The 14474-nt window shown below is 63.3% G+C and overlaps 1 protein-coding gene across 2 annotated transcripts in view; it reads left to right on the top strand.

Annotated features, from left to right (window-relative positions):
- The window catches only part of ZSWIM8 (zinc finger SWIM-type containing 8), a 55947-nt gene extending 41961 nt beyond the window's left edge, over positions 1 to 13986 (top strand). For both annotated transcript variants that reach the window (XM_075934632.2, XM_089780003.1), the window contains 11 exons: positions 168 to 402; positions 970 to 1122; positions 1583 to 1805; positions 1915 to 2204; positions 3371 to 3594; positions 3831 to 4313; positions 5326 to 5494; positions 6093 to 6266; positions 10575 to 10694; positions 11536 to 11714; positions 13102 to 13986. In XM_075934632.2, the coding sequence (XP_075790747.2) occupies positions 168 to 402; positions 970 to 1122; positions 1583 to 1805; positions 1915 to 2204; positions 3371 to 3594; positions 3831 to 4313; positions 5326 to 5494; positions 6093 to 6266; positions 10575 to 10694; positions 11536 to 11714; positions 13102 to 13305 (2454 nt within the window). In that variant the 3' untranslated portion in view covers positions 13306 to 13986. The remainder of the gene's footprint in view (positions 1 to 167; positions 403 to 969; positions 1123 to 1582; positions 1806 to 1914; positions 2205 to 3370; positions 3595 to 3830; positions 4314 to 5325; positions 5495 to 6092; positions 6267 to 10574; positions 10695 to 11535; positions 11715 to 13101) is intronic.
- Positions 13987 to 14474: the final 488 nt, after the last annotated feature.

The raw sequence follows: 14474 nt of genomic DNA on the forward strand, positions 1-14474 counted from the left end.
CGGAGCCTGTCTGGCTGCTGTCCCTACAGGGCGTGGCCAGGGGTTCTTGCACTCTCGCCTGGCGGCGTCCATTGCCCCTGCAGGAAGGCGAGCTAGTGCCTTGCCCGTACCCCAGGGACAGTGGGCGCCCCCACTCGGCCTCTCCCAACACTTTCTCCCCATTGAAGATTTTAGACAAACTGCTCGACAGAGAGAGCCAGACGCACAAGCCACAGACTCTCAGCTCCTTCTACTCATCCAGCAAGCCCACAGCAGCCAATCAGAAATCTCCTTCCAAACACGCGGCCCAGTCCGCCGCCGCGCTCCAGCAGCTGCCCGGGGCGCCGGTGGCTCAGCAGGCCGGGGTCGCCACGGCAGCGCAGAGCAGCCCTTCCGAGGGCTTGGCGGAGAAGAGTGCCCAAGGTAAGAGGTCTGCTGCTCCGGGGGGTTGTGCCCTGTACCGGTGGGAGGGGGAGCTGAAGTCCCGGTTCCTACCGGGAGGAGGCCTGGGCTGACTTGTCATGGGCTGTCACTGGACTCCCTCCGCTGCCCCTTGCTGCTGGGGTGAAGCTGCCCACGCCAAGCATGCCCCCCCGGTGCGAGAGAGCAGTTCTCGGCTCTAGCGCCCGGCCCCTAGAGAGCCAACGGCAAAGGGGCTCCGGAGCCATGTAAAAGGGACGGCTCCCTTAGCGTCTTCTGGGTCGTGTCGCGGTGCTGCCAAGTGTTTGCAGGAATAGACAAGCCGGGACAGGACCCGAGACCCGGTGTTGAGCGCATTCGCTGGGGGCAGGGTTCTGCATGGGAGCCAGAGCGCCGTGAGGAACGCGGCTGTCCACGCACCCAGCCAGGGGAGGGGGCTCTGGAGTTATCCTGTGCAGCGGCAGGTGCCTCGCCTGCCTGCGTTTCGTGGCGCAAGAGAGCAGTGTTGATGCCTTTACCAGGGCGTGGGGTTCACGTACGCGTCCATCTGTTTCCTTTCCCCTTGTCCAGAGAGCTCTCAGAGGTCTCCCTGCGAGCCGCCTGGGGAGTCCGGTGTCGTGAAACAGGAGGGGAAGGTTCCCAGTCGTCTGGCCCTTGGAAGTCGAGGGGGATACAACGGGCGATGCTGGGGCTCCCCCGTCAGGCAGAAGAAGAAACATACAGGTGCGAGGTGATCAGGCCGTGGCATCCAGAGCGGTGCAAGGCCGCCTGTAGGGACAGAACCATCCCCGTGCACTCCCCAGCGGAGCAGGCTGTTCTTATTGGGCCGACGCGGGTCTGGCTCTCGTACAGCCCCTTGCCTTGAACACTGCCCGTGCTGGCCCTGGGAGCTGGCCCCCCCTTTGGTGGTTTGGAGGAGTCCTTTGCCCTGGGAGCGCAGGTGGAGAAAAGGGCTGTTGGGTGGTGAGTGCTGGACATACAGCGGGGACGTGGCACCGCGCCGTGGCAATGGGCTTCCCTTCCCCTCCGCTGGCATGCCGGGGTCTCCGGGTCGGGCCCTGCCAAATGGGCGTGGCATCGGCTGGCTGGGTTTGGCCTGACCCTCCACGCCGCTCCCACCACCGGCAGTGCCAGGGCGCCAGAGAGGCGCTGACCCTCTGCCACGCTGTCTGCGCTCTTGTAGGCATGGCCAGCATAGACAGCAGTGCTCCCGAAACCACCTCGGACAGCTCTCCGACCCTCAGTCGGCGGCCCCTGCGCGGGGGGTGGGCAGCCACCTCCTGGGGCAGAGGCCAGGACAGCGACAGCATTAGCAGCTCGTCCAGTGACTCGCTGGGCTCCTCCTCGTCAAGTGGCAGCAGGAGAGCCAGCGGCGGAGCACGCGCCAAGACTGTGGAAGTGGGCAGGTGAGCTCCAGGGCCCTCTGGGCTGCCAGCGTGCGCCACCTCCCGTCCACGGCAGCCTGGGAGAGCCGGGGAGGGAGCTAAGCGCCTGCTCCCGTGTCGTCTCGCTCAGGTACAAAGGGAGGCGGCCGGAAAGCCACGCCCCACATGTCCCGAACCAGCCCTCGGAAGCAGCCGCCCACTTCTACTTCGAGCTGGCCAAGACCGTCCTCATCAAGGCAGGCGGGAACAGCAGCACCTCCATCTTCACCCACCCCTCCTCCAGCGGCGGGCACCAGGGGCCCCACCGCAACCTCCACCTCTGCGCCTTTGAGATCGGGCTCTATGCACTCGGGCTGCACAACTTCGTGTCTCCCAACTGGCTCTCACGGACCTACTCCTCCCACGTCTCCTGGATCACAGGTCAGGGCGGCGTGGCGCTGGGGCGTAGCAGTGTCGTTGGCCGGGGGCGAGCATGGCCACGGGCTGCCTCCTACAGCTGCTGCTTGGCGTGCTGCCCCGTTCGTGCCACGGCCGGCGAGCACGCTCACCACGTGCACCGGCGTCAGGCACTCGGGCTCCAGGGGGAGCTCCGGGTGTGGCACCCGCGTGGCGCAGTCTAGGGGCGCTCAGTCCCTTCCTGCTGCCTGTCATGGTGCTGGAGCGTCTGCTGCTTCGGCTGCCCTGTCGCTTTGCCTGCCCGCCACTGCAGTTACCCCGGTGTGTGTTAGTCAGCCTGGCTCCCGCCGTTCAGTGTCCACACGCACGACGCACTGTGTGCGCACCGCACCCTGGGACCCACCTTCCAGGCACCCCAGCTCAGTGCACTGCTCCCCATCCCAGGGGTGTCTCGGCAGCAGCCAGGCCTTGGGGGTAGCCTCTGGGCGTGGGCACCTCTGGCGCTTGTACCACTGAGAGCAGCTCAGTGCTTCCCCCAGGGCTCAGGTCTGGCTGCAGCTTTGAGTCCGTCCCAGGAGCAGTCCACCCTGGGCGCCCCGGGTGAGCGATGCAGCCCGCAGTGTGGCAGGCCTGGGGCAGGCGGAGGCCAGTCCAGCTGTGCTGGAGGAGCTGCTGGTGCAGGGGACTGGCTCCTGAGAGCAGAGGCGCCGCTTTCGTCTCCTCTTGCCGCTGCGGTTCCCAGGAGGGCCCCGAGGTTCCGTGGATTCCAGGGCTGCCAACTCGTGTCCGCTCAGCCCTGCCATTTGGGCATGAAGCTCGGGGTCTGCCTGCCTTCTCCAAGGGACCCTGGGACTTGGGGGCAGTCCAGGCGTCTCCATCCTTCTCCTTCCCGGGGTAGGAGCCGGGGGCTGGGCGCAGTCGGAGGGGATGCGCTGGCATCGCGTGAGCGGCTCGCCCAGGGGCGGGTGGATTCGCTGAGCCGTTTGAAAACCCGAAGGGCTGTTTCTGGCAGGTCTGGGCTAGGGATGACTTGGGGCAGTCGCTGGCCTGTGTGGGCCCGGGTCCAAGCAGGCGAGCCCAAGGGGTTTCTGTTGGCCTCAGAGTCGACGTGCTTGAGGCTCCCTGGCGGCGCTCGATGCTGGTCAGCGGAGGGGGGTGTGTGATGTCCTTCTCTTCCCCTCTGGCACCAGGGCAGGCCATGGAGATCGGCAGCGCAGCCTTGAACATCCTGGTGGAGTGCTGGGACGGACACCTGACTCCCCCGGAAGTGGCGTCGCTGGCAGACAGGGCGTCCCGGGCCAGGGACTCCAACATGGTGCGCGCGGCCGCTGAACTGGCACTCAGCTGCCTGCCCCATGCCCATGCCCTGAACCCAAACGAGATCCAGAGGGCCCTGGTGCAGTGCAAGGAGCAGGTGAGCATCGGGTCTTGGGGGCAGTCTGACCTCTGAAGGGCCTGGACTTGCCAGGAGCCGGTTGGTGCCGATCACGGTGCTGCACTGAGACGTCTCCTGTCCTTGCGGGCGCCCGGTGGTTACCCTGCTGTGGGCGGCGGCTGTTCGGAGGCAAGCTGCAGTCCCGGCCCTGTCCCCCTGCACTTCCCTGTGTCTGATGCTGCTGGTCTTGTGTTCTCCACTCTGCCCCGTCGCAGGACAACCTGATGCTGGAGAAGGCCTGCCTGGCGGTGGAAGAGGCGGCCAAGGGCGGAGGGGTGTACCCGGAAGTCCTGTTTGAAGTGGCACACCAGTGGTACTGGCTGTACGAGCAGACTGTCGGGGGGACCCCGGCACAGCGAGAAGGAGCCACTGGCTGCAGCGCCAGCGGTGCCCGGGCAGCCTCTGAGGCCGTGCGTGGTCTGACGGACAGCAGGGTGGCGGCTGAGCCCACCACGGTGACGGTGGCAGCTGCAGTGACAGCAGCGGCGACCGTTGTGCCCGTGATCTCGGTGGGGTCCACCATCTACCAGCAGCACACGATGGCCGGGCCAGCCATGGCCCATACGCACACCCAGGGCCTGCACCCCTACACTACTCTGCAGACCCATATACCCTGTAACCCCCAGTATATCGGACACCCAATCCAGCACATGCCACGCCCAGCAGTCTTCCCTGTGCCTGGCTCAGCATACCCCCAGGTGAGTCACCCGCGTGGCCTGGAGCGGCCTCGCTCCGCTCCTTGGAAGGGAGGAGTTTGGGCTGGGATCCAAGATCTCTGGCGCTCCAGTCTCAGCTCTGCCACTGCTTCACTTGGTGGCCTTGGCAAGTCACTTCATCTCTCCCAGCTGTAAAGTTCCTCTGGCTGGGTGGTGCCTGTGGCGTATCCGCTACTGCCATTACAGCTTGTACTGGTGCAGTGGCTGGGGCGGGCCAGGCTCGCTGCAGGAATGTCCTGGGCCTGCGGCGTTTGCCGGCGAGGCAGCCGAGGGGGATGTGCTGGAAGCGGTTTTGCTCCTGCGCCTGTTCTGGTTTTAAAATGCTTCGTCCGCCTGGTTCTGTTCACCGCCCTGTGGGTTGGAAGGGAGGAGGAGCGGGTCAGAGAGCTACGGTGTCAGCCCCGTGTCGGGCTCCCCTGCCTCCTAGTGACTGTCAGGCTTGGGGGGTCTTTCTGGAGGCTCCTGGCGTTGGAGCCCCAGGCTTGTCTAAGGTTCTCGTCTGGCTAGTCCTGGTGCCCAGCTAGGACAGATGTTCCCGTGGTGAGGGCACAAGCCTGAAACTCGGGAGAGGCAGGTTCTGTCCCACCTGCCACAGCAGATTGTGACATGGAACACGTCGCTTGATTCCATGGGGTAACAGCCCTGCCCTGCCTCGGGCTGCGAGGAGGGTACACGCAGAGGTTACCCCCTCACGTAACACCAGTGAGAAGTCACCCAGTGAGTTACTAGGCAGCAGGCGGTTCTGGGGGACTCCCTGCGGCGTTCCCCAAGGAGGTGTGCGCGTTGGTGGAGGACAGGCCTGCCGGCGGCTGTTAGCCGAGGAGGTCTGGGGGTCCCTGACCCTCTGACGCCAGAGCTGGGTGACTGGCAATGCTCAGGAGTTCCCAGTTCTGTTCGCTCCCTCTGGGGCCCCTGGCATTGGCCACCGTTGCGGACAGGATGCTGGGCTGGATGGGCCGCTGTTCCTGTGACTGTTACCCAGCTTCCTTTCTAGGGTGTCCACCCAGCGTTCATAGGAGCCCAGTACCCCTATTCTGTAACAACGCCATCCCTGGCAGCTACGGCGGTGTCCTTCCCTGGGGTGCCCGTCCCCTCCATGACCCAGATCGCAGTGCACCCGTACCACGCCGAGACAGGCCTGTCGCTGTCTTCCAACGTCGCAAGTGAGTACCCTGGCCCCACGCCGCGTGGGTCAGTCGCCCGCTTTATCCCAGGCGGGACCGACGCACTAGGCTGAAACGGCCCCGGCATGGGCAGCGCAGCCTAGGCCCACGCTGGGGAAACCAGACGCCCACGTCGGAGGTCAGCCAGCAAAAGGCCCCGTGTTGGTCTGTCGATGCCCAGGGTGTTCACCCTCAGACGGAAGGAGCGGCGTCTGAGCGCCTGCTGGCAAGCTGGCCCCTTTCCTGTCCCCTCCTGCCCGGTGGGCAGCGTGCTGGGGGACAGGAGGCAGCTGACGCTCCAAAGCCCTTGTCGACTGGAGGGGAGCGTGGAGACCACTTCGCCCAAAGGCGTGTCCTGGGGCAGGGCAGTCTGAGCGGCTCCCAGGGTGGGGTACCCGGCGCGCTCTGGGGCCAGGGCTGCGTGCAAACCGTCCCTCCTTAAGAGACTCCAGCCCCGTTTCTTAAGCAAAGCAGGGATCCTGGAGCTGCTCTCCCTCGCAGCCCGCTGAGGGGCGTCTGCAGCTTTCCCCGGGCAGTTAGCGGCTTGGAGTCGGGCGCCGAAGGTTGTACGTGCTAATCTGCTCTTTCCTCTCTGCAGTAGGGAGCGTCCATGCGGGATCGACATTCCCAGCAATCCAGGGGGCTTCCTTGACGGCTCTTTCGTCACAGCCCAACTCCCTTGTCACAGGGGGCTTTCCTCCCGAGGACGAACAGCACAGCCAGCCTGTGAGCCCCCAGGGTGTGCACTACCTCCACTCTGCCTACCGCGTCGGTAAGGACAGCCGGCCGCGGCCTCGCCCTCCTGCGCCAGGCCCTGTGGGGAAGGCACTCGGGAGTGGCAGCAGAGCCATCTCTGACTGTGCAGTGTCTGCTGACAGCAGTCAGTCGGCTGTCGCTATGCAGGCAGGAGGGGTGGGTGGATGTGCGGTGTGGCCGCGGTCCCGTAATCCAGCAAATGAGTGTTCAGGAGTCAGGGTAGGCACGGCAGGGACAACTGAAATACAGTGCTCCAGGCAAATGGGTGTTGGGGTAGGTACGGCAGGGACGACTGACAAGTGGGTGTCAGGGTAGGTGTGGCAGGTACGACTGAAATACAGCATCCAGACAAGTGGGTGTTCAGGTGTCGGGGTAGCAGGGACGACTGAAATACAGCATCCAGAGAAGTGGGTGTTCGGGTGTCGGGGTAGCAGGGACGACTGAAATACAGTATCCAGACAAGTGGGTGTTCAGGTGTCGGGGTAGCAGGGACGACTGAAATACAGCATCCAGACAAGTGGGTGTTCAGGTGTCGGGGTAGCAGGGACGACTGAAATACAGCATCCAGACAAGTGGGTGTTCAGCAGCCACACGGGAAAATGGGATTTGGTTTCTGCTGCTCCCAGCCTAGCTGTCAAGGTGCAGCCAGTTGTCTGTCTCTGGAGCAGAGGGGAGTGCCTGGTGCTGATCCAGCCATGATGCTGGAGGCACCCAGGGAGGAAGGAGCAGAGTATACCCATGAGGAGAGGCTGAGGGATTTGGGTTTGTTTCATCTGCAGAAGAGAAGAGTGAGGGGGGATTTGATAGCAGCCTGCAACTTCCTGAAGTGGGTTCCACAGAGGCTGGAGAGAGGCTGTTCACAGTGGTGGCAGATGGCAGAACAAGGAGCAATGGGCTCAGGTTACAGTAGGGGAGGTCTAGGCTGGATAATAGGAAAAACTATTTCCCTGTGGGGTGGGGAAGCGCTGGGCTGGGTTCCCTAGGGAGGGGGTGGAATCTCCATCCCTAGAGGTTTTTAAGTCTTGGCTTGACAAAGCCCTGGCCGGGTTGATTTAGTTGGGTTGGTCCTGCCTTGGGCGGGGGGGCTGGACTTGACTCCTGAGGGCTCTTCTAGCTCTGTGATTCTGATACGTGCATGTGTGTAAACATGGACACGCACCCAGAAAGGCCACATGCATTCTTGGCAAACTGGCCGCAAGACAACAGCTAATCAACTAATGCATCCTAGAATAGTCGAGGTCTCTGAGCCTTCAGGTATCACCTCTGAAAAATCAGGGAAGATGAGAGAGATTCCAGAAGACTGGAAAAAGGGCGAGTACAGTGCCCATCTCTAAAAACAACCCAGGCAACATAGACCAGTCAGTTTAACTTCTGTGCCAGGGAAGATAATGGAGCAAGTCATTAAGGAATTCATCTGTAAACACCTGGAAGATAATAAGGTGATAGGGAACAGCCAGCATGGATTTGTCAAGAACAAATCCTGTCAAACCAATCGATAGCTTTCTTTGATAGGACAACGAGCCTTGTGGATAAGGGAGAAGCGGTGGACGTGGGATACCCAGGCTTTACTAAGCCATTTGACATGGTCTCGCATGATCTTCTTAATAAACGAGGGAAACACAACTTAGATGGGGCTACTGTGGGTGCATAAGTGGCTGGATAACCGTACTCAGAGAGTAGTTATTAATGGTTCACAATCCTGCTGGAAAGGTATAAGAAGTGGGGTTCCGCAGGGATCTCTTTTGGGACTGGCTCTGTTCAATATCTTTATCAACAATTTAGATATCGGCATAGAAAGTACGCTTATTAAGTATGCAGATGAAACCAAGCTGGGAGGGGTTGTGAGTGCTTTGGAGGACAGGATCGTAATTCAAAATGATCTGGAGAAATGGTCTGAGGTAAATAGGATGAAGTTTAATAAGGACAAATGCCAAGTGCTCCACTCAGGAAGGAACAATCAGTCTCTCACACACCAAATGGGAAGCGACTGTCTGGGAAGGAGTACGGCAGAAAGGGATCTAGGGGCTAGAGTGGACCACAAGCTGAATGAGTCACCAGTGTGATGCTGTTGCAAAAAAAGCAAACGTGAGTCTGGGCTGCACTCACGGGAGTGTTGTGCGCAAGACACGAGGAGTCATTCTTCCGCTTTGCTCTGCGCTGGTTAGGCCTCAGTTGGAGTGTTGTGTCCAGTTCTGGGTCCCGCATTTCAAGAAAGATGTGGAGAAATTGGAGAAAGTCCAGAGAAGAGCAACAAGATGCATGAAAGGCCTAGAGAACATGAGCTGTGAGGGAAGACTGGAGGAACTGGGCTTGTTTAGTTTGGAAAGGAGCAGCCTGAGAGGGGACATGACAGTGGTTTTCGAGTACCTACTAGGGGGTCACAATGAGGAGGGAGACAAATTGTTTTCTTTGGCCCCTAAGGATGGAACAAGCGACGATTGGGCTTAAACTGCAGCAAGGGAGGTTTAAGTTGGACATTAGGAAAAACTTCCTGCCTGTCCGGGTGGTTAAACGCTGGGATAAGTTGCCCAGGGGGGTTGTGGAATCTCCATCCCTGGAGATATTGAAGAGCAGGTTGCACAGACACCTGTCAGGGCTGGTCTAGACGGTGCTGGGTCCTGCTGTGAGGGCCGGGGACTGGACTCGATACCTCTTGAGGTCCCTTCCTGTTCTAGTGTCTGATTCTAGCCAGAAACCCCCTGGGCGGTCACTGGCCTGCGGGTGTTGTAAATGTCACGGGACATTCCTGGAAGGGTGACAGACACAAGGCGGCAGGTGGGGGCAGGAAAGACAGGCCGGGGGCAGCGGTGCCTGGCAGAGAAGTCGCTTTCCACGAGTGCTCAGAGGAGAACCTGCTCCGCCAGTGACGGGGCTTGGCTTAGAAAAACTCCTGGAACCTGTTCTCCAGGGCAATCCGCCGCCTTGATTTGCAACGTGAGCCAGCGTTAGCTTGGGCCCCGCCCTCCCTGCTACGGGGCCGAGAGCAGAGTCTGTTGGACACGTCCTAATGCGCTGCCGTCCTTGCCCATCTTCGACAGTTACGTCCTCACGTGAGCCTGTGGTCTCTGCTGTGCCGTGCTCGGGGCAGTAATTGCACGCTGGCGGGTCTCACCCTTCTCCAGCCCGGCTCCTCCTTGCGCATCCTGGTCTCGATTGGGGCGTCGGCGTGGTCGGTCCGCACTCTCCAGCCAGCAGGGACTTGGCTGCTGCACTCCTGTTGCCACTTGCTGGTGGCTTTTCTCGAAGCCGCTCACACACACAGAGCAGGGTTTCAGAAGCAAACTGCGGGCAGGGCAGGGCAGGGCAAAGCCACCTCTAGCGGTTCTGAGCCCGATTGGAGCAGCAGCCTGAGCGCCCGTGGCGGGGGCAGGCCGCATACGAGCATTTCATGCCGCGCTAGGAGCTTCACCCCCGATGAATTTACCACAAGAGTGGGAGCTCTGAGCAATTGCCTGTCTATTCCACTGTGGGTGTGCGCACGCCCAGTGCACTGGCGTTGAGCTTTGCCCGGAGCAGGGCCTGTCCTCTGCAGCCTCGTGCTGCCGTGCCGTGTTCTAAAGGGCACAGCTGCCCCCAGCCCTGCTCGGCTCCTCTCCGCCTGTGGTGGCTGTCGGTGTGGCCTGTGCTCGGTGTCTTATCGGGGGTAGGGGTTTGACTTGTAAGTTTCCTTTTTTGTGTTTTTCAAATTGGTGTATTAAATGGCACTACAGTTCCAGCAAGTCTGGGGTCCCGGGGCACGCCTCTGTCCCCAGGGCCTCTGAGGGGCCTTCTCCCTGGATGCCCCAGGCTCCTGTCTGGCTGAGTGCTCTAGAAGGAAGGGGAGGAGCTCTACGAGGGGACTCGTCTCTGCCACCTCCTGCTGACCACACGCGTCTCCGTTGGACGTTCTCCTTGGCCAGCCCCTCCACCCGGCCCCTGAGTGACTGCCCCACGTCACTACTGGGTCACACCCTTCCATCTCCCCCCCATCCCTTTGTCCTCAGGCGCTAGTGCAGGTCCTGTCTCCCCTGCTGGTTGGCAGAGGACGATCCTCCTTCGCTACGTCCTAATCCCACGAGCCAAAGGGGGGCCCGGCCTGTTTGCGCTGAACAAAGACACTCCCGTTTTGCGTAGCCCCCCCGCTGGAGCCCAGTGCCCAGCGTGCTGCCTTGACCGAAAGGCTGCATGTTTCCATGTGGCAATACAGCAAAGCCCCAGGAAACTCCGCGGGCCGCTACCCAGGCCAGCTCTTGGCCTTTCCCCAGGTGGAGGGGTTCTCTGGCGGGGCGGGAAGATGCGGGGGGCCGGGTGGAATGCGGGTTGGCTGATGACCCCCTTCCCGCAGGGATGCTGGCACTGGAGATGCTTGGCCGGAGAGCTCACAACGACCATCCCAACAACTTCTCCCGCAGCCCGCCGTACACCGAGGACGTGAAGTGGCTCCTGGGCTTGGCTGCCAAGCTGGGTAAGGAGCCGGGGAGTCGGGCTCTCACCTGCATGCAGGGCCTGGAGGGAAGGCCTGCTTCCTCCTCTCCTAGGGCAGAATCCGGGGCCCACCAGGAGACAGCTGGTCGGGTCCAGTTCTCCCTCCGTTCCCTGGGGCGCTGGAGAGCCCCAGCTCCTCGGCAGCCATCTGCCGGTTGTGCGTTTCCATGGTGCTCTGTGTTGGCATTTTCAGCGACCCCTGGGTGTTAGTCCAGGACACAAACCTAGAGCCCGTGCCACCGCTGCGGCCCTGTGCCTGCCCCGAGCCTGTGGACATGCCTGGCTCACCGGGAGCCGTGTGGCGGAGGCGCCCAATGAAGAACAGAAGTTCCTGGTGAAGGAGCAGGGAGCCCAGGGGTGGCTCCCCCAGCGACTGGCGTGAGGCTCGCTGTGGGGCCCGCCCTGGGGCCTGCTTGCATGGCTGGCTGCCCTCGGGGGCCTGCCTGGTTTTGTGTGGTACTTCAGCACAGAGCCAGGTTCTGTGCCCCCGGCCTGCGTCCCTCTGGGCTGCCCAGCAAACGGCTCGTCCCCTGCCAGCTCGGGAGCGCGGCGCTGCTCGCTGTAGCCCTGGGGACTGCCGAGGCCCTAAGGCGGGTCCGTGGGGAGGGGCTGCGGCCACCGCCCTCCTGCTCGCTGATGGCTCGGTGGCCAGCCCCCCACGCCCGGCCGTTTCCTTTCACGTCCCCTGGGAGCAGCGCCAGGAAGGGGACCCTCTCCCTCCCCCGCCAGCCCCTCTGCCGTGCCCCCCCGTGCGAGCAGAGCAGGGCCCCAGGGGCTGCGTCTCCTGGGTGGCAGCCTCCGGCTCTTCCCCTTCTGCACAGGGGTGAACTACGTGCACCAGTTCTGCGTGGGCGCCGCCAAGGGGGTGCTGAGCCCCTTCGTGCTGCAGGAGATCATCATGGAGGCGCTGCAGCGGCTCAACCCGGCCCACGTGCACAACCACCTGCGCACCCCGGCCTTCCACCAGCTGGTGCAGCGCTGCCAGCAGGCCTACATGCAGGTAGGGCCCCGGAGCGCTCGCAGCCCCTGCAGGCAGCCTCTCGCCCAGCTGCGCGGGTCCCTTCCGCTGCCCCCTTCCCGCCCCGCCCCTTCCCTCGCCCCCCTTTCTTGCCCCGCTGCGCTGCCCCCTTCTCACCCCGCCCCGCTGGTCCCTTCCCTCGCCCCCTTCTCGCCCCGCTGCGCTGCCCCCTTCCGCTGCCCCCTTCCCGCCCCCTCCCCCCATCCCTCGCCCCCCTTCCCGCCCCATCCCTCGCCCCCCTTCTCGCCCCGCCCCGCCCCATCCCTCGCCCCCCTTCTCGCCCCGCTGCGCTGGCCCCTTCCGCTGCCCCCTTCCCGCCCCCCTTCCCACCCCGCCCCCCCTGCCCCCCTGCGCCCCCTGCCCCCCTCCCTCTCCCGCCCCGCCCCCCCTCGCCCCCCTCTCGCCCCCCTCCCTCCCGCCCCGCCCCACCCTGCCCCCCTGCTGCCCCCTTCTCGCCCCGCCCCCCTTCCCATCCCTCGCCCCCCTTCTCGCCCCGCTGCGCTGCCCCCTTCCGCTGCCCCCTTTCTCGCCCCGCCCCTTCCCTCGCCCCCCTTTCTTGCCCCGCTGCGCTGCCCCCTTCCGCTGCCCCCTTTCTCGCCCCGCCCCTTCCCTCGCCCCCCTTCTCGCCCCGCTGCGCTGCCCCCTTCCGCTGCCCCCTTTCTCGCCCCGCCCCTTCCCTCGCCCCCCTTTCTTGCCCCGCTGCGCTGCCCCCTTCTCACCCCGCCCCGCTGGTCCCTTCCCTCGCCCCCCTTCTCGCCCCGCCCCTTGCGCCGGGCCCCTTCCGTTGCATCCTCTTCCCCCTCCCCTCCTGGTTCTCTCTCCATCTGTCCACCTGGCTGCCTCTGCCTGGGTCTTTTCGCTGCCATTGGAGTCCCTTGGCAGGCTCATGGCTGGTGCGCAGAGGCCGGCGGAGCAGGGGCTTGTGGAAACCCCCGGCCCCGTGTGCCCAGCTGGAGAGCAGGGCCGGCGGCAGCACGAGGGCAGCCAGCAGGGAGCCAGCCCTGCTGCTCTGCGGAGCTGCGTGGGGTGAGGGGACAGCTCTGGTGTCGCGGGGCCTGAGAACGACACGGGCCTGGTGGGAATGTTTCTGCAACGGTCCCAAAGGATCATCCCCTGGTTACCTGCAGCCGCTGTCCCAGGACCACGGCCCTTGCCCTGGGAGCCAGATGCCGAATATTCTGGCCTGGGAGGAACAAGACGGCCCGTCTGGCGGGCGGGCTGAGGGGGTTTTGGTGCTGCACTCTGCTAGGAGACCTGGCTGTTCACTCAGTGCCCCTCGTCCAGCCCCCGGGCCGCTCTGTCTCCCTGGGAGCGATTGAGCGCGTACGGGGGAGCAGGCAGCCACCTAAACGCCATCCCCTTGTCCCAGTACATCCACCACCGCCTGATCCACCTCACGCCCGCCGACTACGACGACTTCGTCAACGCCATCCGCAGCGCCCGCAGCGCCTTCTGCCTGACGCCCATGGGCATGATGCAGTTCAACGACATCCTCCAGAACCTGAAGCGCAGCAAGCAGACCAAGGAGCTGTGGCAGCGGGTGTCTCTGGAAATGGCCACCTTCTCCCCGTGAGCGGGCGGACCGCCGGGGCCATGCAGGCCTCTACCCTGGGGAGCGGAGCTCCAGTCCCACCAGCGCGCCTCACGCTCGCCCTGATTTTAGTTTGAACTGGTTGGCAGCCGCTGATCTGCCGTATCGATGCCGTGACATTCCTGGCGCTCGGCTTCCCTGGCGCGTCCTGCTGCGCCGGGAGGGAACGAGAAGCCGAAGAGCTGGCTTCCTTGTGGCGGAGCCTCGATTTTGCCCTGCGCCCCAGAGGCTGCCCCACGTGCGGTTTGCAGTGTGTGTGCAGGGGCCGGGAGCGTCTGTCTTCAAGCAAATATTTATTTTGGCATTTATACGTGTAAACTCTTTTGTATGGGCAGCGGCATAGGCCAGAGCTGCCCAGGAGGCTGGGCCTGGCTCGGCGCCACCGGAGCGCCCAGGCCCTTCTGCTGAGGAGCTGAGACAGGACTAGCAGGGTTGCCCTGCTGCCAATCTCCATAGTCCCTCCAGCAGCTGCTGGGGAGAGGCTGGGCAGTCAGGCCAGGTCTGTGCTCAGCTGCCTGGAGGCTGGGCTGAGCGGCTTGGGCCCTACTGACCCTGGCCACTCTCAGTTGTACAATCGTGTTCCTGTGGGCTGGGCTCCTGCTCTCCTGTAATCAGTTTCTTAGCCCTCGTCTCTTGTTTCCTGATTAAACACTCGTTTTCTTAGAGGCCTTCCCCCATGTCTCTGTGCCCGGGTCTGCTGTGGTCAGCGAGCGCTCCGGCAGGCACCTGGGTGACTCCCAGCTGCTAGGGGCGGGTGACTACCAGTCAAACAGCAGCAGGTTGGGGATTCTTGGGCCTGGCCCAGGGCAGGGTCTCCTGCGTGTTGCTGCTTAACGCGCCTGGCCTGGCTTTGTGTGGGACTTGCTGAGTGCGCACTAGAGTAGTTAGTTCTGCCTGTGGTGCTGTGTTTTCGGCACATGGCTCCCCCCTGCCCCTTTTGTTTCCTACCTGACAGGTGGCTAAAGTGAAAAGCTGCTGAAGGGAGTCCCCATAAACCTCTGCACTGGGGGCTCGTGCTGCTGTCTCTGACTGGGCGTTCCTAGGCTGGCCCCCTTGGCGCGGTCCATACCTTTCAGTGCACAGCCTGGGTAACAGGGCCTGGGGCGTCAGGTGAGCTGCAGTACGGGCAGCCAGCGGCCGGGGTTCCTGCA

Source organism: Pelodiscus sinensis, chromosome 8, assembly GCF_052426305.1.
Source record: "Pelodiscus sinensis isolate ZL-2025 chromosome 8, ASM5242630v1, whole genome shotgun sequence".
In the NCBI taxonomy this organism is placed as follows: domain Eukaryota; kingdom Metazoa; phylum Chordata; order Testudines; family Trionychidae; genus Pelodiscus; species Pelodiscus sinensis.